This window comes from Spodoptera frugiperda, chromosome 6, assembly GCF_023101765.2.
Source record: "Spodoptera frugiperda isolate SF20-4 chromosome 6, AGI-APGP_CSIRO_Sfru_2.0, whole genome shotgun sequence".
Taxonomy (NCBI): Eukaryota; Metazoa; Arthropoda; class Insecta; order Lepidoptera; family Noctuidae; genus Spodoptera; species Spodoptera frugiperda.
In genome coordinates this window covers 9,238,698-9,263,858 of record NC_064217.1, presented here as the reverse complement: position 1 = coordinate 9,263,858, position 25,161 = coordinate 9,238,698, and the positions used below count along the sequence as shown (strand labels likewise).

Below are 25,161 nucleotides of genomic sequence, written 5' to 3'. Positions count from 1 at the left end.
AAATACCTACAGTATTAACGTGATAGAAAATTAAAAGTATCTTGCTTGAAGTTGTTATAAAAAACGTTTCGTTACACACTTTACCGATACGTTTGTAATTTTAGGTAGAAATGGTATTGTATTTATTTGGGATTTACTAAAATATTAAAAATACGAAAATTGCACGATATAGTAATTTAGATTTATTTGTAAATATTTGTTTAATAAAATTAGTAACAAAACATATTTTAATTTTCATCGTTTGACAGCTTTGAAGTTCCAAACGCATTAGAATAAACTAAACGTACATTTGACATCCGACATCGCGATTTGCCTGCACACGTCTTGTAAATTGTGCGTTTTTGTCAACGTTTTTTTCAGTTTTATATCAATTATTTAATTTTTATCAATAATGGACCATGAAAGCAGACAACTCGCTCAGGATTTGTTCCTGCGGGAACCTGTGGATGCTCGAATACGGTAAATATAGCTTCATCAACATAGCCCATAGGTTTTACATTGGTCTTTCAATAAAACAATGTATTTTTTTTACAGGAAGGCTAAAGTTGAGCCGGAGGAGGATCCTCATCCTAACCTCAAAGTGGAAATGCAAACTATTCGTTTAAATTCAGATTCACAGAAGCTTGTGTTGGACACATTGAGATTCATTCATGGGCCTGATTTTAAACTTGGAAGTGCAAGCCTTTATAAAGTAAGTACTTAGTGCCCATTGAAAATGAAAGAGGTTTTATGTAGATCCAATTAACAATAAAAAAAAAAAACTATAAAAAGGTTTTAATTTCCAATCACATTATTTTTATCAATAACCACATTACAAGTACATAATTATTGTTGTCATAAAGTTGTGCAATACTAAACTTGATCTGGTGTGTGTTGTAGTGCCTAGATTAGATACCAATGAAAGAACTGCACCAGTGTTTGTTATGTGAATGCATTTTATTTATGAACTACCTAATAGACTTTATCTTTTAAACACCGATCATAATATTTTATTTGTTTATGAAATTGCAATTGTTGGGAAATAATTAAAGAATTGGCTAGATTCCTCTGTCAAATATAAATTACTCCAATTTTTCAATACAATAAATTATTTAAAATAATCACACTTTCATTCAAACATATTAAGATCTACTCAAGTTTCGAAAATATCTAGTTAATTATATGGAAATAAATTTGCTATTTGATGAATAAAATTTGATGACATCATAGTGCTAAACTTTTTCATACAAAATTCGTAGAAGATTTTGTATTTGATGTATGAAAAAGTATTGAATTTGTCTAACTATAGGAATAGTTTCCTACGAGTCAAATAATAGGCTAGTGCCATTTGTAGTTATCCCGAATAAAAGTAAACAATAAAGTATTATTGATATTTTCCCTCAACATTTTACAACTCAAATAATATAAATGAACAAGACATTTAAAATTAACTTTTATTATTTCAGGATAAAGGTTCCAATTTGGGTAACCGTTACTGGATGGAGAGAGGAAACCTCATAGTTCAGGGAGGGTGTGATTACTCGTTGACTGTAAAGCCTGATATACAGACTTCAGAAGCGAGGCTCCGTGCTTTTGCATTGGCTAAATTGGAGAGGTATGTTTATGTGTACTGTATGAGATATAATACTGTTCTATTGGACTCAGTTTATTATATTCAGAGATTAAAGTATTATAAAAGTAACTAGCTTTCTGCCCGTGGCTTTGCATATTCTTTTCCCTTAGGAGTTAAAGGCGGATTTCCAAAAAATAATAATGCAATATTTTTTTATTAGTCCCAAATAGTCCACATACCAATTTTTAGCTTTCTGTCTTGATAATTGTGTAATGTTCCATAAATTTCCACCCTATTAGAAAAGTGGGGGACTAGAAAGAGGCAAAAAGTTGCCTATGTCACTCACCAACTCCGCAACTTCACACAAAAAATCATGTTATAAATCGCTATATTGTGAAATGAAGAAAGGACAAACAAACAAACACACTATACTATTTATAATACTATAACTAACTAGTAAAGTATGGACATGAATACTATGTTAAGCAAAGACCAAAGTCATTTAATAAATGGCTACATAATATACACTATACTTACTTGCTTACTATTCATAGATAGTATAGATATGTTTAATACAATCTTCTTGTCACCTCTAAAATAATTTTTATGTTTTTTTTTGTGTCAACAAGTAACTTGAATATTTTTATTTAAATTATATTTTATTTATCATTGAATGCATTTTTTTTCCAGGTATAATTTCCACAAAGCGCATTGTGCAGAAGCCTTAGAGGTAGCAGCAGAGAACATTGAGAAGGCACTAGAAATACTCTTCCTCAAATACTTCAAAATAGACTTCCAAAATAAACCAGAAAATGTGCCCACACCTGCGGAGTTGTTGGAAATGAAAAACGATGAAAAAGCTGTGCTTGAATCGATATACGATACAAGTTTCAAAACGAAAGACCATAATGTATGGATTGTCAAACTAAACCTTGATTATCTGACGAAAATGTACGAAGCGAAAGATGTTGAGGTTCCCAAGAAAAAGAATATAAATTACACAAGTGGTGTAAAAACGAAACAGAAAGAAGTCTGTAAACTGTTTCTCCGAGGTCCGTGTAGATTTGGTGCGAAATGTAAGTTCCTACACGAATCAAAGGAAGAGAAACCTTCAGAGCCTCCAGAAGCTAAAGATAACACCAAAATAACTTACGAATTAGAAATAAGGTTTCCTGAAGACACTGTATACCCTTACCAACCGCCATTAATATTTTTCAAAACAGAAAACAAGACTAATATTATACCAGAGCTTACTTTCTTAAAAGTAACTTTAAGACTTTTGGATGAAGCCAAGAATCTAGCGCAGGATGGTATTCCAAGTATATACTCGTTAGTGGAACTCCTCAATAATGAGGAGGATATTATGAATTTTATACAATTTGATACTAGAACTTTTCCGGACACATCGGACGCCTTATTCCCTCAACTCATAGAGAATAATAGTTTAAGTAAAAAGAAGTTACCGTTGCATTATAAGAAGGGTGAGAGTAAAGATAATAGGTCTAATGTGAACATGGAGGAGATTTATAAGGAGAACAGAGAGATAGCTAAGCGTTGGCTGGAAAAAGAAGACAACGACAAGTACAAGAGAATGATGTCTGGCAGAAGGAAATTACCGGCTTGGCAGAAGAGGAATGAAATTCTGAATACTGTGAAGAAATCGCAGGTTAGTAGTATTTACTTTTTCTTTTACAATCGACTCTCGTTAATTTGACATCAATATTTCGAATTACTGAATGTTCGTGATATCAAATGGTCCGTAATTTGATTTTACCTTACAAGGTACTGACCAATGCAAGATCTGAGATATTTCTGTCCCTTTCTCTCTGCAACCTCAAATTGTCGAGAGCTTGATGCCAATAAGTTCGAATTAATGAGTCATTTGGTTATAAAGAATTGTTTTTTTCATTTGAATTACCAAGTTTATAAAAATGAAACCTCGTGATAAATTCGAATTATAGAGAGGTTCGAATTAACGAAAGTTTGGACTAACGAGAGTCGACTGTATTTAATGTATTTATTAAGCACTTAAAACTATCACAAATGTGGACATAATGCTGTAGGGCCTAAGGCATTAAGTCCGTGTAGACAGAATACACCGTAGGCGATGTCATGATTCTGTCTATGATTTATCATTTCTGTTTGGAGTTCACAATTTTGTCTAGTATTGTTACCCGTACCATTGGTCGAATAGGGCTAGTGAAATCGCTTAAGTTTCAGTCTCTGGTAAACAAGATGCTAATATGATTTTCTTTTGACAATTTTCACCTAGTAAGCTAGTGTTGAAAAACAGCACCATGGCTCGAGCCATTGTCCTCGGGCTACGGCATTTTAGCTGAGTACTGCGCTTATTGTGTCGTGTAGATTACTTTATTTTTAATTATTTTCTTGTTTTGCCTTTATTTTACAACGGTGCCAATAGACTATTTTTCTTTCTTTCTTTCTAAAAACCTCAAAATAATGTAACACAGGAATATTTGAGTGTCTTGAAAGGAACCTCAGACTAATGTAACACAGGAACGTTTGGGTATAATGAATAGAAATCTTACCTTACTGACATATCAAGAGAATATGATATGTATAGTACGGATCTATCTTAGATTACACATCAGCATAGCAACCACTAATTAAGTGTTATAAAGATAAATCACAACATTTATTTACAAAACAAATCTAGTGACGAACAAACAACTAAAGTTGTTATTAAATGTATGCTCTGATGTAAATCAAATACCACGAGAATAATAGATTATGTTAATATCATGATTAATTAATCTAATTGCAAATAATTGTGAGGTTTTCCTCAATGCCCTCAGATATTTGCATAATGTAATCTGTTTCATGTGTAAGATACATTGGTACTTCATTAAGTATCTAGTTAATAAAAATACTTAATTTTAGGCCTTATAAGTGTCGGTAACTCATACTATAGTTATTTTTTCTGAATTTATATGATAATATCACATCAACAGCCTTCAAGTGGCCGTTGCTGACCAAAGGCGTCTTTTCGCACGGAGAATATTTGAGCATTAATTACCATGCTTGCGAATGCGAGTTGACGATGTCAAACTTATAATCAGAAATTATAAGCCTAAGTTTCCTCACGATGTTTTCTTTCACCACTAGTGAGTGGTGTCTATATAATTTAAAAAATAAGTTTATACATATAACTCAAAAATAGTCACATTAGTACTTTGCTGTTTGTAGATTTCGAACCCGCACCCTAATGCGTGAGAAGCGGGCGATTTTAACCTTCAGACCAAGACATTTCATTCATATGATAATATATACTAAACATTTATTTTCTCTTTATAAGTACTACACTAAACGGCAATTAATATTTACACCATCCCTACGTATAGTCTGTCTATTTAATGATGAAAATAAATGAGGGCGCCACAATCGTGCACATAGCAATACCAACAGTTCGATTAAAGTAATATTGATACTAGCGCATTATTTTATACTAGAAGTAAACATGAATTACTGATAACATATTTAAGTCATTGACTGTCAATAGAAAATTGTTGAAGGCAAATCCTCCGCTAACGTCGGTCACCGGTGACCACCACGGCGTTCAATGTGTTAATAGTGACCCTATATAAAATTTAGAAATCTTAGACAATTATTAGATCTTCATTTACGTGCCGAAATTATCTATTTTTATTGCAGCATTGACATGTGGGTTTATGTCGTTCAAATAAAAGAAAACGTTCGTTCAAGATAATCGTATATTTATTCATTATTGTTGACCACTACTTAAAGTTTTCTTAAAGTTAGGAACTCATTTTTCACACTGTAAACGTTCTGTATTTTACTGCACAATATCCATATCATCCAATTGTTTTTAATACAAATATTCAGGTCGCTTATTCGCAGGTTTTCAGCTTCTATGACGTAGGCATCCCCTAAGACAGTTTTTTGATAAATTCTATCCCTAAGGTGAAAAAAGGGAGGTAAACTGCTTCTATTTTACTAATTCTCTTGAACCGATTTAAATGAAATTTGGTATACTCGTACGAGAAAGCTCATAAAATAGTTTTTATCATGGGTATCCCACTGGAACTGGAAATGTTCGGATTAAAAACATGGGCATCTCCATACATTAAACCACTGAATCAATTTGGGTGAAATTTGGTACAGATATAGTTTAAGACTCGATAAAAACATGTAATAGTTTTCATCACGGGAACTGGAACTACGCAGTGAAATTTCGGGACCCACTAGCTTTTAAACCACTGAACCTATTTCAGTGCAATTCGGTACAACGATAGTGAGAGGTCTGGGAAACGACGTTTGATAGTTTTTATCCCAGAAATCTGACACTATTCGTTAAAATCCCGGTGCTCTCTATCTTCTAAACGACAATGGTTGAGACTCAGGAAAGACATAGGATAGTTTTTACGAGTATCTAATGGGAACGGGTACTGTACTACGCATATAACCCCTGTGGGATTGTTTATTTTATCTCCACGTAGCTAAACCATGGAAATAAATTAAATTCACAGTAAGCATAATTTAGACACCGAATCGCTTCTGATGTAACCGCAGTCTTAAAATACTATAACTTGCAAAAGATTAATTCAAAAACCCAAATTCTGCCAGAAATCGTTATTCCACGCAGACAAAGTAGCGGTCAGAAGGTAGTTAGGTACTTATATGGATGTTGTACGTACAGTCTGGGACGATACCCTTTGTATGAAATCAATTGAAGCAGAGCAGCTGCGCGCATGCGTAGTCCGTTGTGCCTTTGAAATTGAAATGACCTTGGTGTATTCAATCGATGTCGGCGCGTACCCCTCACGTCTCCGCACACCCCTCGCGTATCCGCGAACCCCTCGCGTCTCCCCCCCCCCCGCGTCTCCGCGCACCCCTCGCTTTTTACCCGTCTGTCTGGAAGGGTCTTGTTAATGTTTTATTGAGCCAGTCTAGACAAAGGTACGTTAGACTACGGACGCTCGCATCAGCTCGAGCTGTTAGGCGAATTTTAACTGTTAATTTTGCTTGCTTGACCGTTCTAGATTTTCTTATTTATATTATTGGTATAGTGTTGGAGAATATTGCCGAATTATCACCATTTTAACCACCGGTAAGTTCTGCACACGCCATCACACACGCCAAGCCGGCAAACAGTTCTGTATATTCACATCTATAAGCGATTTTGCTAGCGTTGTCAGGATAAAAAGCAGTCTACCTGATATTCCAGACGAAAATAATTCTGTCTAATCCAGTTAATCCCAATTGGTTTTGCGAAATTCTTATAGGAATTGTGTTTTGTGATGAATGGTGTTGTATTCTAAAAGTATATTTTGCTTCCAAGATTAATTCTTAAATTTATTTCACAGGTGGTAGTTATTAGCGGTGAGACCGGCTGCGGCAAGAGTACACAGGTACCACAGTTTATATTGGACAATTGGTTGGAGAATTTTAAAGATGGCGGCGAGCACGTGGAGATCGTTTGTACGCAGCCTAGAAGAATATCAGCTATTGGTGTCGCTGATAGAGTGGCTGAGGAAAGGGTCGAGAAGACCGGACAGGTTGTCGGTTATCAGGTATGTTGTTACGTATATTTATTTCTTACTTATTAGGTGAATTTTCGTAACTGCCTTTGTTCAGGGTTTCGGATCGACATCGAAGTATAGAAGATCTAGACGACTGCACGGTTGGTGCGGTGGCTGGGCAACTGGCTGCCGCGCAACGGGTAGCGGGTTCGATTCCCGCACGGAGCAACTCTTTGTGTGATCCACAAATTGTTGTTTCGGGTCTGGTTGTCATGTGTATGTGAACTTGTATGTTTGTAAACGCACCCACGACACAGGAGAAAATCCTAGTGTGGGGCTACGTTTTTTTAAAAAAAAAAGATCATATTAAAATCCGATTATCTTCTTTTTTTTAGATAAGACTAGAAAGCAAAATATCATCGAAAACCCGTCTAACTTTCTGCACCACCGGTATTTTATTACGGAGGTTAGAATACGACCCTCAGTTGAAATCGGTCACTCACATACTCGTAGATGAAGTACATGAGAGGTCAGAAGAGAGTGATTTCCTACTTCTAATACTGAGGGACTTGGTCAAAGTAAGAAAAGATCTAAGGGTGATACTTATGAGTGCCACGCTGAATGCTGATCTGTTCTCCGATTACTTCGACAAGGTTCCAGTTTTGGAAATACCAGGTAAGAAAATTTATTTCATGTTTTTAGAAAAAAAAGTCAACCCCTTGCAGTGTTCCCAGGCGGTCACACATTCAAGTACTGACCGCGCCAGATGTTGCTTAACTTCGGTGATCGGAAGAGAACCGGTCTTTTCAATTCAATAGGGGACGCCTTTCAACAGGCGTTGAATGGCGTCCCCTATTGAATTTTGTGCCTACTCTTGTAGTGTATGACGTCTTATTTTCACGCTTTTGTATTTTTTTAGGTCGAACGTTCCCGGTAGAACAGTTGTTCTTAGAAGACATAATGGAGATTACAAATTACGTGTTAGAGGAAAATGGACCTTATGCGCGAAAAATTAAGAAAGGTAAGATTTCCACTAACACTAGCACAGCTACAATAGTACAATCATAAGCAGTTCCCTTTTTTATACGTATATTTTTTACCATTTCATAATACCATTAAATATTATAGGAGACAAAAAACAAGATTTGGAAACTGAACTGGAAACGTGTGACGTACGTGCGGATGCAAATGAGCCTCCGAAGATATCAATTCGAGACGACAACTTGAATATAGGACAGATGGTCGCTCGGTACCCCAAGTGTAGTAAGACTACCTGCAAGAATATGTACCTTATGGATACTGAGAAGGTATGTTTTTAATATTGTATGTATTTATATTCATAGTTTAAGACCCATAGTAATAATTCCGAATAGCTTTGTACAATTTCTGAAAATGTATAATGTCTCCTGCCTAATATTACCTAATGTTAGCACCACACTCTCGCGAGTCGCGAATAGCTGTAGCTCTTCTCTTATTATAAAACTGCAATGTACCTCGTCCTCATGTCTGTTCGCCCGATTGAGTGGTGCTAGCATTAGACCAATACTATGCTGGTTATGCTAATGTTGGCACCATACTCTCGCGTAAGTCGAGAATAGCTGTATTTCTTTTCGTATTGTAAAACTGCAATGTACCTCATCCTCGTGGCCGCTCGCGCGATTGTGTGGTGGTAGCATTATAAGACTGCTGGTTCTGCTACGAATGTTTTTTTTTTTATGTTTTCTTATTCAAATAGTCATGCTTCTGCACTATTCTTACTTTTCACCAAGTTACTAAATCTAAGCTGTTTGCTTGTGAATCAATATAGCTATCTTAAGAATTTTATTTACCTATACATAGGCGAATTCTTTTAATTGTCTTCAAATAACTTAAAAAAATATTACTGCTACTAACTTTAGAATAAGCTAGCTTTCGGGGCAAAAGTAATAACTTGAATCTCTTTATTGTCAGATTAACATGGAGCTAGTGGAACATGTCCTGACATACATCGTGAAGGGTGACCACGAATGGCCGCGAGAGGGCGCTATACTCGTGTTTTTGCCTGGCATAGCGGAGATCATGTCGCTGCACGACCAGCTCTGTGAAAGTCATACATTCAGTCCAAAGTAAGTACATTTACAAACTTTTTTTTACTATAGTGTAGCCTTAGTATAAGTTTGGTTTACGTCGAACGAAAACGAAACGAGAGCGCGTTTGTGTGCCCTGATTGGTCGGTGCCAATGAATCAACCAATCATTTAACTTTCAATGTTTGTACTTATGTATGAGGGTAAGTATATAATATATGTGTGTAAAGTGGAATCTCGCAATTAAATTTTGTTCTGTCATAATTTTGTAATCTATATGTACCTATTTATTTTTTTATTGGTCGTTTTTGCCTTTAGTAATAATGGTCTTACAATTATTTAAGAGTTAAATGTGTTGTGTGTCTTTTGTCTTCATATTATATGGTTTTTTGGTTTGGAGTTGACATGGATTTTCTGTACTTTTATTTCTGCACGACGTGTGCCACGGCAAAACATGTTGTACACATATTTTATTTTAACATCTTGATACATTGATGTTTTATGAAAATAAATGATTTGATGTAATTTGATTTGGTGTTGGTGTTTATTCTGTATGATTTGCCTTATAGTATTAAATGTAAGTGTTGTATTTAATATTTTTGTATTTATCAGTGATGCTATACAAAATGGTAATTATTATGTCGTATTGTCTTATTATTAAACATTTTTTAAAATCTCTTAATGAATGAAGTATTTGATGGTACAGGTAATATTAATCTATCTTTATCCACAGATTTTGAATAATTTTGTCATCAATATGTACCTATTTATTTTCTTATTGGTCATTTTTGCCTTTAGCAATGTCCCTGCAATTATGTAAGAGTTAAATGTGTTATGTATATTGTGTCTTCATCTTGTTTATTTTTTTAATTGATGTTGGTGTTTATCCTGTTGATGTGCCTGATAGTAATAAATAAATAAATGTAGTGTAATATATTTTATATTTTGAATTTATCAGTGTTGTTGTACAAAATGGTTATTATTATCTCGTATTGTCTTGTATTCCGAATGTTGTTAACCAAAATGTCTCTGTAGATCAATCTTTATTTCCTTGTCTTTTAAACTTGGTTGAATGTAATTGTTGATGTAACTAGGGTTCCTAGCATTTCCTTCGAGTGACCGAAGAGTTCCTGCAGTTTGTTCTTACGTCCCCTGTAATTGTTCGTTCCCTTTTGTAAATAGTTAAGGGGCTGAACAATTCCAGACGATGTTTGGACAGACTCGTACTCGTCGCAGCGAGACGTACCGAGCGTCGTACGTATTATACTATTAAATTTTTTCTTTGTGTTACGTTACATAATTATAAATTTCCATTCATTATGTATTACCGCTTTTCTTTCAATATACGAGATACATATTGCAAAATATATATTTCGTATGTTCAAAGACGAGATTGGTTCACTTCATCGCTCAAGAAGAAAGAAGAACTTGCCATCGGATCGCTCAGTTCCAACACATAACATGTTTTGACTTTTTGTATTTGTTAACTTTTGTATGTCACAGTATTTTTATACATTAATACATTATACATTAATACATCGGTGTACGTTCTGATTGACTATCTTATTTTGTGTGATTAATCGCAAAATGATTGTTTTCCACTTTTTAGGTATTACCGCTTTTCTTACAATATACGAGATACATATTGAAAAATATATATTTCGTATGTTCAAAGACGAGATTGGTTCACTTCATCGCTCAAGAAGAAAGAAGAACTTGCCATCGGATCGCTCAGTTCCAACACATACTTAATAATTTTTTACACATTATTATACACTTTTTAGGTATTACCGCTTTTCTTACAATATACGAGATACATATTGAAAAATATATATTTCGTATGTTCAAAGACGAGATTGGTTCACTTCATCGCTCAAGAAGAAAGAAGAACTTGCCATCGGATCGCTCAGTTCCAACACATACTTAATCATTTTTTACATATTATTTTCCACTTTTTAGGTATTACCGCTTTTCTTTCAATATACGAGATACATATTGAAAAATATATATTTCGTATGTTCAAAGACGAGATTGGTTCACTTCATCGCTCAAGAAGAAAGAAGAACTTGCCATCGGATCGCTCAGTTCCAACACATACTTAATCATTTTTACACTTTTTAGGTATTACCGCTTTTCTTTCAATATACGAGATACATATTGAAAAATATATATTTCGTATGTTCAAAGACGAGATTGGTTCACTTCATCGCTCAAGAAACGAAGAAGAACTTGCCATCGGATCGCTCAGTTCCAACACATATTTATTCATTTTTACATATTATTTTCCACTTTTTAGGTATTACCGCTTTTCTTTCAATATACGAGATACATATTGAAAAATATATATTTCGTATGTTCAAAGACGAGATTGGTTCACTTCATCGCTCAAGAAGAAAGAAGAACTTGCCATCGGATCACTCAGTTCCAACACATAATCATTTTTTACACTTTTTAGGAATTACCGCTTTTCTTTCAATATACGAGATACATATTGAAAAATATATATTTCGTATGTTCAAAGACGAGATTGGTTCACTTCATCGCTCAAGAAACGAAGAAGAACTTGCTATCGGATCGCTCAGTTCCAACAAATACTTATTCATTTTTACACATTAATTTACACTTTTTAGGTATTACCGCTTTTCTTTCAATATACGAGATACATATTGCAAAATATATATTTCGTATGTTCAAAGACGAGATTGGTTCACTTCATCGCTCAAGAAGAAAGATCTTGCCATCGGATCGCTCAGTTCCAACACATACTTATTCATTTTTACACATTATTATACACTTTTTAGGAATTACCGCTTTTCTTTCAATATACGAGATACATATTGCAAAATATATATTTCGTATGTTCAAAGACGAGATTGGTTCACTTCATCGCTCAAGAAGAAAGAAGAACTTGCCATCGGATCGCTCAGTTCCAACACATACTTAATCATTTTTACACATTATTATACACTTTTTAGGTATTACCGCTTTTCTTACAATATACGAGATACATATTGCAAAATATATATTTCGTATGTTCAAAGACGAGATTGGTTCACTTCATCGCTCAAGAAGAAAGAAGAACTTGCCATCGGATCGCTCAGTTCCAACACATACTTAATCATTTTTACACATTATTATACACTTTTTAGGTATTACCGCTTTTCTTACAATATACGAGATACATATTGCAAAATATATATTTCGTATGTTCAAAGACGAGATTGGTTCACTTCATCGCTCAAGAAGAAAGAAGAACTTGCCATCGGATCGCTCAGTTCCAATACATACTTAATCATTTTTTACACTTTTTAGGTATTACCGCTTTTCTTACAATATACGAGATACATATTGAAAAATATATATTTCGTATGTTCAAAGACGAGATTGGTTCACTTCATCGCTCAAGAAGAAAGAAGAACTTGCCATCGGATCGCTCAGTTCCAACACATACTTATTCATTTTTACACATTATTATCCACTTTTTAGGTATTACCGCTTTTCTTACAATATACGAGATACATATTGAAAAATATATATTTCGTATGTTCAAAGACGAGATTGGTTCACTTCATCGCTCAAGAAGAAAGAAGAACTTGCCATCGGATCGCTCAGTTCCAACACATACTTATTCATTTTTACACATTATTATACACTTTTTAGGAATTACCGCTTTTCTTTCAATATACGAGATACATATTGCAAAATATATATTTCGTATGTTCAAAGACGAGATTGGTTCACTTCATCGCTCAAGAAGAAAGAAGAACTTGCCATCGGATCGCTCAGTTCCAACACATACTTAATCATTTTTACACATTATTTTCCACTTTTTAGGTATTACCGCTTTTCTTACAATATACGAGATACATATTGCAAAATATATATTTCGTATGTTCAAAGACGAGATTGGTTCAACTTCATCGCTCAAGAAGAAAGAAGAACTTGCCATCGGATCGCTCAGTTCCAACACATAATCATTTTTACATATTATTTTCCACTTTTTAGGTATTACCGCTTTTCTTACAATATACGAGATACATATTGCAAAATATATATTTCGTATGTTCAAAGACGAGATTGGTTCAATTTCATCGCTCAAGAAGAAAGAAGAACTTGCCATCGGATCACTCAGTCTCACTCACTCCAACACATATTCATTTTTAAATATTATTTTCCACTTTTTAGGTATTACCGCTTTTCTTTCAATATACGAGATACATATTGCAAAATATATATTTCGTATGTTCAAAGACGAGATTGGTTCACTTCATCGCTCAAGAAGAAAGAAGAACTTGCCATCGGATCGCTCAGTTCCAACACATACTTAATCATTTTATACACTTTTTAGGTATTACCGCTTTTCTTACAATATACGAGATACATATTGCAAAATATATATTTCGTATGTTCAAAGACGAGATTGGTTCAACTTCATCGCTCAAGAAGAAAGAAGAACTTGCCATCGGATCGCTCAGTTCCAACACATAATCATTTTTACATATTATTTTCCACTTTTTAGGTATTACCGCTTTTCTTTCAATATACGAGATACATATTGCAAAATATATATTTCGTATGTTCAAAGACGAGATTGGTTCACTTCATCGCTCAAGAAGAAAGAAGAACTTGCCATCGGATCGCTCAGTTCCGACACATACTTAATCATTTTTTACACTTTTTAGGAATTACCGCTTTTCTTTCAATATACGAGATACATATTGCAAAATATATATTTCGTATGTTCAAAGACGAGATTGGTTCACTTCATCGCTCAAGAAGAAAGAAGAATTTGCCATCGGATCGCTCAGTTCCAACACATCTTAATCATTTTTACACATTATTATACACTTTTTAGGAATTACCGCTTTTCTTACAATATACGAGATACATATTGCAAAATATATATTTCGTATGTTCAAAGACGAGATTGGTTCACTTCATCGCTCAAGAAGAAAGAAGAACTTGCCATCGGATCACTCAGTCTCACTCACTCCAACACATATTCATTTTTAAATATTATTTTCCACTTTTTAGGTATTACCGCTTTTCTTTCAATATACGAGATACATATTGCAAAATATATATTTCGTATGTTCAAAGACGAGTTTGGTTCACTTCATCGCTCAAGAAGAAAGAAGAACTTGCCATCGGATCGCTCAGTTCCGACACATACTTAATCATTTTTTACACTTTTTAGGAATTACCGCTTTTCTTTCAATATACGAGATACATATTGCAAAATATATATTTCGTATGTTCAAAGACGAGATTGGTTCACTTCATCGCTCAAGAAGAAAGAAGAACTTGCCATCGGATCGCTCAGTTCCAACACATACTTAATCATTTTTACACATTATTATACACTTTTTAGGTATTACCGCTTTTCTTACAATATACGAGATACATATTGCAAAATATATATTTCGTATGTTCAAAGACGAGATTGGTTCACTTCATCGCTCAAGAAGAAAGAAGAACTTGCCATCGGATCGCTCAGTTCCGACACATACTTAATCATTTTTTACACTTTTTAGGAATTACCGCTTTTCTTTCAATATACGAGATACATATTGCAAAATATATATTTCGTATGTTCAAAGACGAGATTGGTTCACTTCATCGCTCAAGAAGAAAGAAGAACTTGCCATCGGATCGCTCAGTTCCAACACATAATCATTTTTACATATTATTTTCCACTTTTTAGGTATTACCGCTTTTCTTTCAATATACGAGATACATATTGCAAAATATATATTTCGTATGTTCAAAGACGAGATTGGTTCAACTTCATCGCTCAAGAAGAAAGAAGAACTTGCCATCGGATCACTCAGTCTCACTCACTCCAACACATAATCATTTTTACATATTATTTTCCACTTTTTAGGTATTACCGCTTTTCTTTCAATATACGAGATACATATTGCAAAATATATATTTCGTATGTTCAAAGACGAGATTGGTTCACTTCATCGCTCAAGAAGAAAGAAGAACTTGCCATCGGATCGCTCAGTTCCAACACATACTTAATAATTTTTTACACATTATTATACACTTTTTAGGTATTACCGCTTTTCTTACAATATACGAGATACATATTGCAAAATATATATTTCGTATGTTCAAAGACGAGATTGGTTCAACTTCATCGCTCAAGAAGAAAGAAGAACTTGCCATCGGATCGCTCAGTCTCACTCACTCCAACACATATTCATTTTTACATATTATTTTCCACTTTTTAGGTATTACCGCTTTTCTTTCAATATACGAGATACATATTGCAAAATATATATTTCGTATGTTCAAAGACGAGATTGGTTCACTTCATCGCTCAAGAAGAAAGAAGAATTTGCCATCGGATCGCTCAGTTCCGACACATACTTAATCATTTTTTCCACTTTTTAGGAATTACCGCTTTTCTTTCAATATACGAGATACATATTGAAAAATATATATTTCGTATGTTCAAAGACGAGATTGGTTCACTTCATCGCTCAAGAAGAAAGAAGAACTTGCCATCGGATCACTCAGTTCCAACACATAATCATTTTTACATATTATTTTCCACTTTTTAGGTATTACCGCTTTTCTTTCAATATACGAGATACATATTGAAAAATATATATTTCGTATGTTCAAAGACGAGATTGGTTCACTTCATCGCTCAAGAAGAAAGAAGAACTTGCCATCGGATCGCTCAGTTCCGACACATACTTAATCATTTTTTCCACTTTTTAGGAATTACCGCTTTTCTTTCAATATACGAGATACATATTGCAAAATATATATTTCGTATGTTCAAAGACGAGATTGGTTCACTTCATCGCTCAAGAAGAAAGAAGAACTTGCCATCGGATCGCTCAGTTCCAACACATAATCATTTTTACATATTATTTTCCACTTTTTAGGTATTACCGCTTTTCTTACAATATACGAGATACATATTGCAAAATATATATTTCGTATGTTCAAAGACGAGATTGGTTCACTTCATCGCCCAAGAAGAAAGAAGAAATTGCCATCGGATCGCTCAGTTCCAACACATAATAATTTTTTACACATTAACGCCTACTTTTGCTTTGTCATGTATCGTTGTATTTTTCAACCCTTTGCGTTATGTTTGTTTTTAGGTACTGTGTTAAATGTATATATTTGTGAGATTGTAATGTGTTTTCGTTCATCCTAATTAATAAATAAATATATAAATTAACTACAAAACACGGTTTACTCACGTAAATATTTAAAGAAAGCTTTACTAGTTTCGAGTCACAGAGGCACTTTCTTTTAGTAGGCGGCGCGACGTTCGCCGCGTCTGAGCTACTAGTAGAGCTTATTCTTTAAATATTTACGCGAGTAAACAGTATTTGGTGGGTGATAGCTTGGCAACGCGACTTTACGCGAATGTGATGTAAAGCAATATAATATCAATATTGAGATTAGTTTAATATCCATACCTACCTCTTGACCTTATAATAAAAAACAATTTCTTGCTTCCCAGGACAGGCAGATACATCATAGTACCACTCCACTCAACATTATCAAGCGAGGAGCAAGCGCAGGTGTTCAAGAAACCGCGGCCGGGCGTGCGCAAGATTGTACTCTCGACTAATATTGCTGAGACTTCGGTCACTATCGATGACTGTGTGTTCGTCATCGATTGTGGAAGGATGAAGGAGAAACGGTACTGTACTTTTTTTTTAGATCTCAATTTTTATTGGGGCTTTTTACCTAATAGAAACATGAAAGCCCCATTATATGATACAAGATTAAATGATGTAATGATATAGGTACACAGAAAGCAGCTAAACCAGGTTAAGCTTGTAATGTTGGTTACTTATATGTATTCTGTTATACATTATACTACTACATTATACATTAAGTATAGGTCGCCAGTGGACTGGTAATACCAGTCTTAGAGATTGGGCATGGCTCTCCTAAAGTTCTCCCTTGGTACCCCAAAAAATTGTAGATTAATTGCTGATTTATGCAATTTGATTAGTTGACTCGATCGGTGAAAAACTGCATTCTAATACCACTATCCCGTTTTAAATCCTGTCCCAAGCCCGGACCTGGTACACATAAAGAAAAGAAGAAAGAAAGAAAAATTTTTTTTTTGGCACCGGCCATTATGCACTAAAATACAACTATGGCTACAATTCAAGCTATAATTAAACCAGTTTATCGTAGCCTGGCTTTGTATGATCTTTCCACACAATCAATGGTATATATATACTGGTTTTGTGAAGCTCGATGTGTAGCCAACCATCTGTCACCAAGGTTTTTTTTTGAGGGAGGAAAATCATCCAATGACTTCTCCCGCCTTGGGCAAGCCGAGAGGGAATGTCAGACTCTTACTGACTAAAAACCACCCTGTTCCTACTTCTGCTTTTCAAGCCGGAGCCCCGGTAAACCCGCTAGGTAGTCCACAGCTTGTCTGTCATCTAGGTAGAAACATAATAATAATTAACACTTGATTTACCTTTTTTTCTTCACCAACCAGGTTCGACTCAAACCGTAACATGGAATCCTTGGACTTGGTCTGGGTGTCTCGTGCCAACGCCAAGCAGCGCAAGGGTCGCGCAGGTCGCGTGATGCCGGGCGTCTGCGTGCACCTGTTCACGTCGCATCGATACCACCACCATATATTGGAGCAACCTGTTCCGGAGATACATAGGGTGCCGCTTGAACAGCTTATATTGAAGATTAAGATACTACCGCTGTTCCAGGATATGAGTGTCCATGAGGTTTTGGGTGAGTAGACAACATAAAGGATACACATATATAAAATTGAGGTGGATAGAGGTACCATATATTCCTATTGGAATTTCTTCCTGTGGATCTGTGAAAGGAAAAGTAAAATTGTATTCAAATAAATGAAAATAATAAAAAGGCCTTAAAACTAAATATGACATACATAGAAATTATTTTTATTATCACATACATAACTATGTTATTGTATGGACCCAACTCTTTGAGTTATAAGAAATTTAGTTTAGTTTAGGGGTCAATCTCCTAAACGGGCGTCCTCCTTGAAATGAATTGCAGAAGTTTTAAGTTCAAAATGTGGAACTAGATATCCAGTAAAAAAGCGTTTTTTCTATGAATAGGATTTATTTCATCAATTCTTAACTTTATAATCCTAAATTCCAGAATTTTTCATTTTAAGTATTGTAATGCTAAAAAGCATAATCAGCTAAACTTTTCAACATCACATTCTCAAAACAAAATATTTTTTTCCAGGCAAAACAGTGGAACCGCCAACGAAATCGAACATAGATGGCGCCCTATCCCGTCTCCAAGACGTGGGGGCACTGGACAAGGCTTATGCCCTGACGGCACTGGGCAAACATCTCGCAGCGTTGCCCGTAGACGTCAGAATAGGCAAACTGATGTTATTTGGGGCAATATTCTGTTGTGTGGACTCTGCACTCACTATGGCAGCGTTTTTAAGCCACAAAAGTCCTTTTGTTTCTCCGTTTGGTAAAAAGGTAAGTTAGCGCTAGTAAAAAATATATTAATAGTGTTATCTCTATCGTCCCCTTTTATCCCCGAAGGGGCAGAGTTGCATATTACGGTAGTACAGCTCTGTAAAATGTATACCCACTTTTCACCAGTCCCAAGTCCCATGTAATAGGGGTGAGCTTATTGCCATAATATGTCGGGCACATTCCAGACTCTGTGCTACTAGTAGCAAGAAATTTTCGAAAAACCGAAAATGCCTAGCAATTCTTTGCGCAACACGGGAATTAAACCCGAGACCACTTGCCCGACATACACAAAGTAGTGTGATGAACAAAGTAATCTTCTGTGAATCTGCATACTTAAGTATTGTTTTTTCTTTTTCAGTCGGAAGCAGACGCAAAGCGAAGAGATTTTGCATGTTCACAAAGTGATCAGCTCACTACGTTAAGAGCTTATAGGGTAAGATATAGTCTAATATCTTAAATAATAATATATTTTTACCTAATATATATTATATGGCAGTCACTTTGGTTAACATCAATTCAAAGTTGCCTAAAAAATATACTCAACTTATTTAATAATATTTGCAGAAATGGCAACAAGCAATGAAATCGAGTACACACGCGGCGCTAGTGTTCTCCAACGAGAACTTCCTATCACACAAGACGTTGATGATGTTGGCAGATATCAAGCACCAACTGTTAGGGCTCCTAGCGTCCATTGGGTTCGTGCCCGACATGCCTGCTTTAAGGAAGAAGATGAGAAAGGATTCCGTCGCTAGCTTAACAGGAGATGAGGTAATTTGATTTTAACGCCATTTCTTGGTATGGTTTTGTAACTTTAACCTTTTGAAGTTATTTGACCGTTTGTTTAAATTCTTAACTTCGTTTTTAAAGTTATTTTGATGATGAGAAGGATAAAATTATTATTGGCTATAGTTTTTGGAATGAATAAAATGAATTGTTTATTTTTCAGCTCAACACCAATGGAAACAACGACAAACTATTGGCAGCCATTTTATGTGCAGCTCTGTATCCTAATGTAGTTAAGGTAACTATTTATTTTTAATTAGTAAACTGTTTTTATACTGTCTATTTATTCAATAGCAAAATTATGACGCTATCACAAGATAGATTTTATTTAACATATTTCTACATATAGTCTATTATAGTGAGTTTTATAGGTACCACTTTCCCAAAGATTATGTTTATCCTGGATAGTAAATAAAGTATATCTACATTTAAATATACCACATAAGTATTATAAAAACAACAAACAACACTTATATATAAAAATCAAATAAATAACTAACATTATTTTACTCCAGGTCCTGACTCCAGAAAAATCCTTCCACATGCAAGCAGGCGGTGCTATACCGCGGCAGCCGACACCAGACGAGCTGAAATTTAAAACGAAATCAGACGGCTATGTCGCTTTACACCCATCTTCAGTAAATTCCTCGGTCGGGTATTTCACCAGCCCTTACTTGGTGTATCAGGAGAAGGTGAAAACCAGCAGGGTCTTCATCAGGGAGTGCTCCATGGTACCTCAGTTGCCACTTGTCTTGTTTTCTGGTGAGTAGTTAAAGTAAATGTTTCTTTTTCTCTGAAAAACAGGATTTAGAAACGTGTTTAATGTTCAGATTCGCAGTTTTGCATTTGTGTTTCAGTTTCTGCCTCCAAAAACTGTTCGTGAGATTCCGCTCTTGGATTATAACCTTCTTTAACATTGTTTGTTTTTATTATGATATAAGGCGGTAAACGAGTAAACGGATCCCTTGATGGTAAGCAATCGCCGCCGCCCATGGACACCCGAAACACCAAAAGCGTTGCAAGTACGTTGGCGGCCTTTTGGAGGTTAGAAATTTGAGGATTGTTGGGGATTCGGTGATTAGAAGTGTTTTACAGTATTCTCCATACTAGGCAGGCGGGTGAAAATCGTATTGTAGAATAACCAGATTTATTAGAAATTGCTACCGGTCTGTTTAATAATAATATGAAAACTTTTACTTATACATATTCTACTCTACTATCATCGCAAAATTGGCAAATTGTCATACCTTTTATAATTAAATAATATCTTAATATCGTCGAATAATATTCTTGTTTTCAAATTCTCAGGTTGCAGTTTGTCTGTGGAGCTGCACAATGGTACATTTATAGTATCGCTAGAAGACGGTTGGATCATGTTCCAGGTGGAAAAACACGAAGTAAGTTATATTTCAATTACGTAGTATGTGCTGGTATCTCATGGCAAACGTCCACAGGTCCACATCGCACGCATCGGACGGATCGCATCAAACGGATTGACTGCGTTCGTACGATGCGGATCAGTGGACGCAGTTGTATGAGTTTCTATACAAGGTAAACTAAAATCCGTTGCGTACGATGCGTGTGACGCGTACGTGCAGGCCTGTGGACGCTTACCTTAATACATTAACACATCTTTATCTTTAAATAGACACTTGGCCAACGTTGTTGTAAAAAGAAATGAATTTTGGTAAAGATCTGCATCTAACATTATAATACTATATTTCCAGGTGGCAGAAATGTTAAAAACAATTCGAGTGGAATTAATAAATTTATTAGAAGAGAAAATCAACGACCCGAGCTTGAACCTGTTACATTACGAGAAAGGTAACCGGATCATAAAGACTATAGTGCAAATTGTTACTAAGGATTAATTTTGTATTGTAAAAAATAACTTATTTATGATTAAACTAAGCGACAATGATCTTGGTAGACGTGCGATCTTTATGAAGTATATTGAAGAAGAATTATTGATTAGAAATGGTATCTATAGGATAAAAAGTCATTTAAAATTGATAGTGCGTCGAAATCTCACCACAAATGTCACATGTCACTGTTTAGTTTCCATAAAAAATAAATAAATTGATTAAAGTCGAAATATCTCGTCCGAGAGACCAACAAATCAAGGATGTGGTCATAAATCCTACATCGCACGTAATATGAAGTTTACATGCGTGAACATGGACAGGAAATCTCAACGAACAACAGTTGTGCAGAAAGGTCTCGCCTGGTCCGAGGATCCTCTTTTTCTGTGCCGATGTGGGTGTCCATATCCATTGGCGACCATCAAGTGACCAGTACTCTTAGTACGAGTTGCTTAAAGCGCGTTCGTCGCTCTGATTGGTTGGTTCTTTAGCGCCGGCCAATCAGATTGCCTCATCCCATAAAAAAATTCATAATATAAGAATTATTAAATTGATTTTTTGCTCTGTAATCTATATGGGATCTAATATCTATTGCTAACCGCGTCTACCAAGACTATTGACACTTAGTTCTTACGATGAAATCAATACAGGTGCAATTATGTTCTCATAATAATAATTATGTTTTATTTTATACTCATCACAGGTGCTAAATTATTTGTGTTTAGTGATAAATTTACTTCTTTCTTCTAATGTTTATGTTTATTTGTCCTTTGTTAATCAAACGAGAATAATTTTTATTGTTTAACTTATTCAATTCTCGTTGTTACCGATGATTGTATCAATTTTTAGTAAATTTCTATGATAATGAAGTACCCTCGAATGTTATTTTATTTGAACTATGTAAATATTCTAATACTACGTACTGTTTAATTTGTGCAATATAGTCTAAAATGACGTCACGGTGGAAACGTCATAGAGAATTGATGAGTTAATACTATTTATAAATAATTGTGAAATTAACCATTCGAATATTAAAGCAATCACACTAATTAAATGTATTTATTGTATAAGCAATGTAGACAAATCTTTTATACCAAACCACAGTGGTATTTTACAGCAATTAGTATTTTTATTCAGCGCCATCTATCCTTTTAGATGATAAACTTTATACAAACTAGACGTTGCTAGTGTTGCTAATACATACTAGAGGGCGCTAGTATCAGTGAGATTTTACGTAGATTTTAGTTCGTTTTAGATCATCATACAACGCTAATTTATTTAAATGAATAATTACCTAATTAAATTATTGACTTAATATTTATGACTGCCATTAATAGGTATTTCTAGGGTAAATAATCATGGATTAATAAATTTTACAATGAAGTAATCGTAATATTGGCTTATAAATACAAAGGCTTACCTATCTTAAGTAGTCTTGAAATAGTTTCAATAATCCCTTTTTGGTCTTTTCCTAATAACATAAATATTTTGTCTCATAATCGTAGTAAATTCCTGTACCTTTACTAAGTAGTCAATTAAAGATATCGTGTTAAAATTACCTCATTTCATTTATTTATTTTAACATAGCGTGTTCCGGCCATAGTGATAATTATTTATTTAAAATTCCCCCTTGTATTAAGTATTAGATATATATAGAGAAATTTAATGTGTTTAATGTTAGTACTATCTGTTATCACACGTCACTAAAATTATATGCACAATTTTCTTGAACCTTTTGATTGGGTTTGCCACAGAGTTCTAATTAGATTCTGTATGTATGTCTTTTTATTTAACGGCTATTATAGCCGTGACCTAGAGCGATGCTGATTGGTACCTATCAGTTGTAACAGTTAATTTGCTACCCTATCATAATAACAAAAAATGGACCTTATTACAAAACTCAATTACTTAGCAAATCTACAGATACGCTGGTTATTATTACCTTTTAACCGCCTGTGTCGGCCTTCCTTATTTAGTAGTGATGATATTATATTTTATTTGTTTTGTAGCCGGTAATTGATATTTAACTTGGCGGTTAAAGGGTTAATTAGATGTTCTGTCAGCTTTTTTGAGCTAGTTGCACTCGATGTATAATGTATCTAAATGTATTTATTGATGTATTATGTATTGAAATTTTCAATGTTTATATCAAAAATGAAATCACACTGACAATAACCATTCACAATATAAGTAGACAAATTGTAATTTATTATCAGAATACTGTGTAAATAAATAATTTTTTTGTTGAAATATGCATTTTTATTGAGGTTTTATTTTTATCCCTGATTTTTTCGTACAAAGCAAAATCAAGAGTTATTTTTAAGGAGCGAAAAATCATTCATTGACTTCTCCCGCCTTGGGCGACTTCTCCCGCGGCGAGGCAAGAGGGAGTGTCAGACTCTTACTGACTATAAACCACACCGTTCCTACTCCTCTACTCCTGCTTTTCTAGCCGGTAATCAGCTAGGCAGTCCGCAGTAGCAGTAAAGCTTATATTCAGCGTAACCAAATGTACCTATAGTTCCAACACAACCCCAGATACAATACAAGTGTGTTGCTAATTACAACAACGTATGCTTGCATGTTTTTGCGCTATCGTTTTAGAAAAAAGTTATATCTTGTAAGATAGTGCCGAAAGTTTTTTTTAACGTCACACCGTTTATCCCCGAAGGGTAGGCAGAGGTACACATTACGACATGTCATGCCACTATACAATATATATAGCAATAGGCTCCCCCTATTACAAGGGACTTATAACAAAAATGGCGAAAGGTGGCTGTACATAGTGCCGAAAAAGAAGACAATAAGTACTTTTCTTCTAAATTTTTTTAAACGTTGCCCAATACTTACTAGTGTTTTCTCCTGTATTGTGGGTTGCGTTTGGAAACGTACAAGTTCACCTACCCAGACCCCAAACAACGATTTATGGATCACACTACGAGTAGCTACGTCGTACCTATATACGTGCGTGAATCGAACAAGCTACGCGTTGCGCGACAGCCTATTGCCCAGCTACCGCGCCAAATATAACAAAAACAAGTTTTGTTGTCACATATTTAAGTAACTTAAATTTAACAAACAAAATCTGAAATAATTTGAACAACAACAAAAACCGTCCGTTCTACACCGAACGCTAGAACAACCTGCATCCGACACCCACAAATCACATAATGGCCGGGTAAACGGAAAAATATTGACACGATCCATCATTTTCCTTACATTGTCCGACTATAGGCAGTATGTATGTCCCGAACAAACAGCGGGTCGTCTTAATATTTCACGGTGGAAGAAAAAATGGTGAACACGCGAACGATTTTGCTGTAGTGACGTAGTGAGCGTCCCTAGTCGTAAAACGCACGTGTTTTGGTTTGTTACATGTGTACTTTAAAGGGCGAACTTTTGGGTTAGGACCGTCCGAGTTTGTTTTGCCGTGATGTTACAGTGGATACGACTGAGAAGTGACGTTCTTAAAGATTAGAGTTAATGTGCGAAAAGGAGTTTTTGGTAGGAAGTAAGCAAGCAAGAAGTTTTCGATAAGTCTAATTTGTTACCTAATTACAAAACATAAAATTAGCAATAACTTTGTGAAGTAATAAATTAATGTAGTAAATGAAATAAAATTAATTCAATGTAATTGATTTTTAAAAGCGCCATCTATTAGAGAGTAGCAAAACTAAAAATCCTATTATTCTATTTAAGGAAGGTAGATGTCGCTACTGTCGTTGTGATTTTCCAATTGGAATTCAGTGTTTGGAGCGCTAAAATGACGCTCGAAATAAACGAGAAGCACATTCATCAGTAGAGTTATAAATCTTATTGGAAACAAAAAAAGTGCCATATGGCACATTGTCTGCAGTTGTTTATTCGTTTTCATTTTTACGTGGTTCTTAGAAAATAGACCTATAGAGTC

At 34.8% G+C, this 25,161-nt stretch overlaps 1 protein-coding gene across 1 annotated transcript; it reads left to right on the top strand.

Moving 5' to 3' along the window:
• Positions 1 to 293: 293 nt before the first annotated feature.
• LOC118267401 (putative ATP-dependent RNA helicase DHX57) lies at positions 294 to 23,503 on the top strand. The gene is made up of 18 exons (XM_050694129.1): positions 294 to 459; positions 535 to 691; positions 1,446 to 1,594; positions 2,243 to 3,218; positions 6,898 to 7,104; positions 7,449 to 7,728; positions 7,973 to 8,074; positions 8,182 to 8,360; positions 9,004 to 9,158; positions 16,614 to 16,796; positions 17,616 to 17,866; positions 18,356 to 18,603; positions 18,962 to 19,036; positions 19,168 to 19,374; positions 19,553 to 19,627; positions 19,905 to 20,151; positions 20,698 to 20,786; positions 21,117 to 23,503. The coding sequence occupies exons 1-18, from the start codon at positions 392 to 394 to the stop codon at positions 21,258 to 21,260; spliced, it is 3,792 nt and encodes a 1,263-aa protein (XP_050550086.1). The 5' UTR covers positions 294 to 391; the 3' UTR covers positions 21,261 to 23,503.
• Positions 23,504 to 25,161: the final 1,658 nt, after the last annotated feature.

What these genes read in the sequence shown, in the direction of transcription:
- LOC118267401 (XM_050694129.1), top strand. Translation starts at nt 392, where the DNA reads ATGGACCATGAAAGCAGACAACTCGCTCAGGATTTGTTCCTGCGGGAA. An exon ending in AGTCATACATTCAGTCCAAA is followed by an intron (nt 9,159 to 16,613) that starts GTAAGTACATTT and finishes CTTGCTTCCCAG; the next exon opens with GACAGGCAGATACATCATAG. An exon ending in TCCAGGTGGAAAAACACGAA is followed by an intron (nt 20,787 to 21,116) that starts GTAAGTTATATT and finishes CTATATTTCCAG; the next exon opens with GTGGCAGAAATGTTAAAAAC.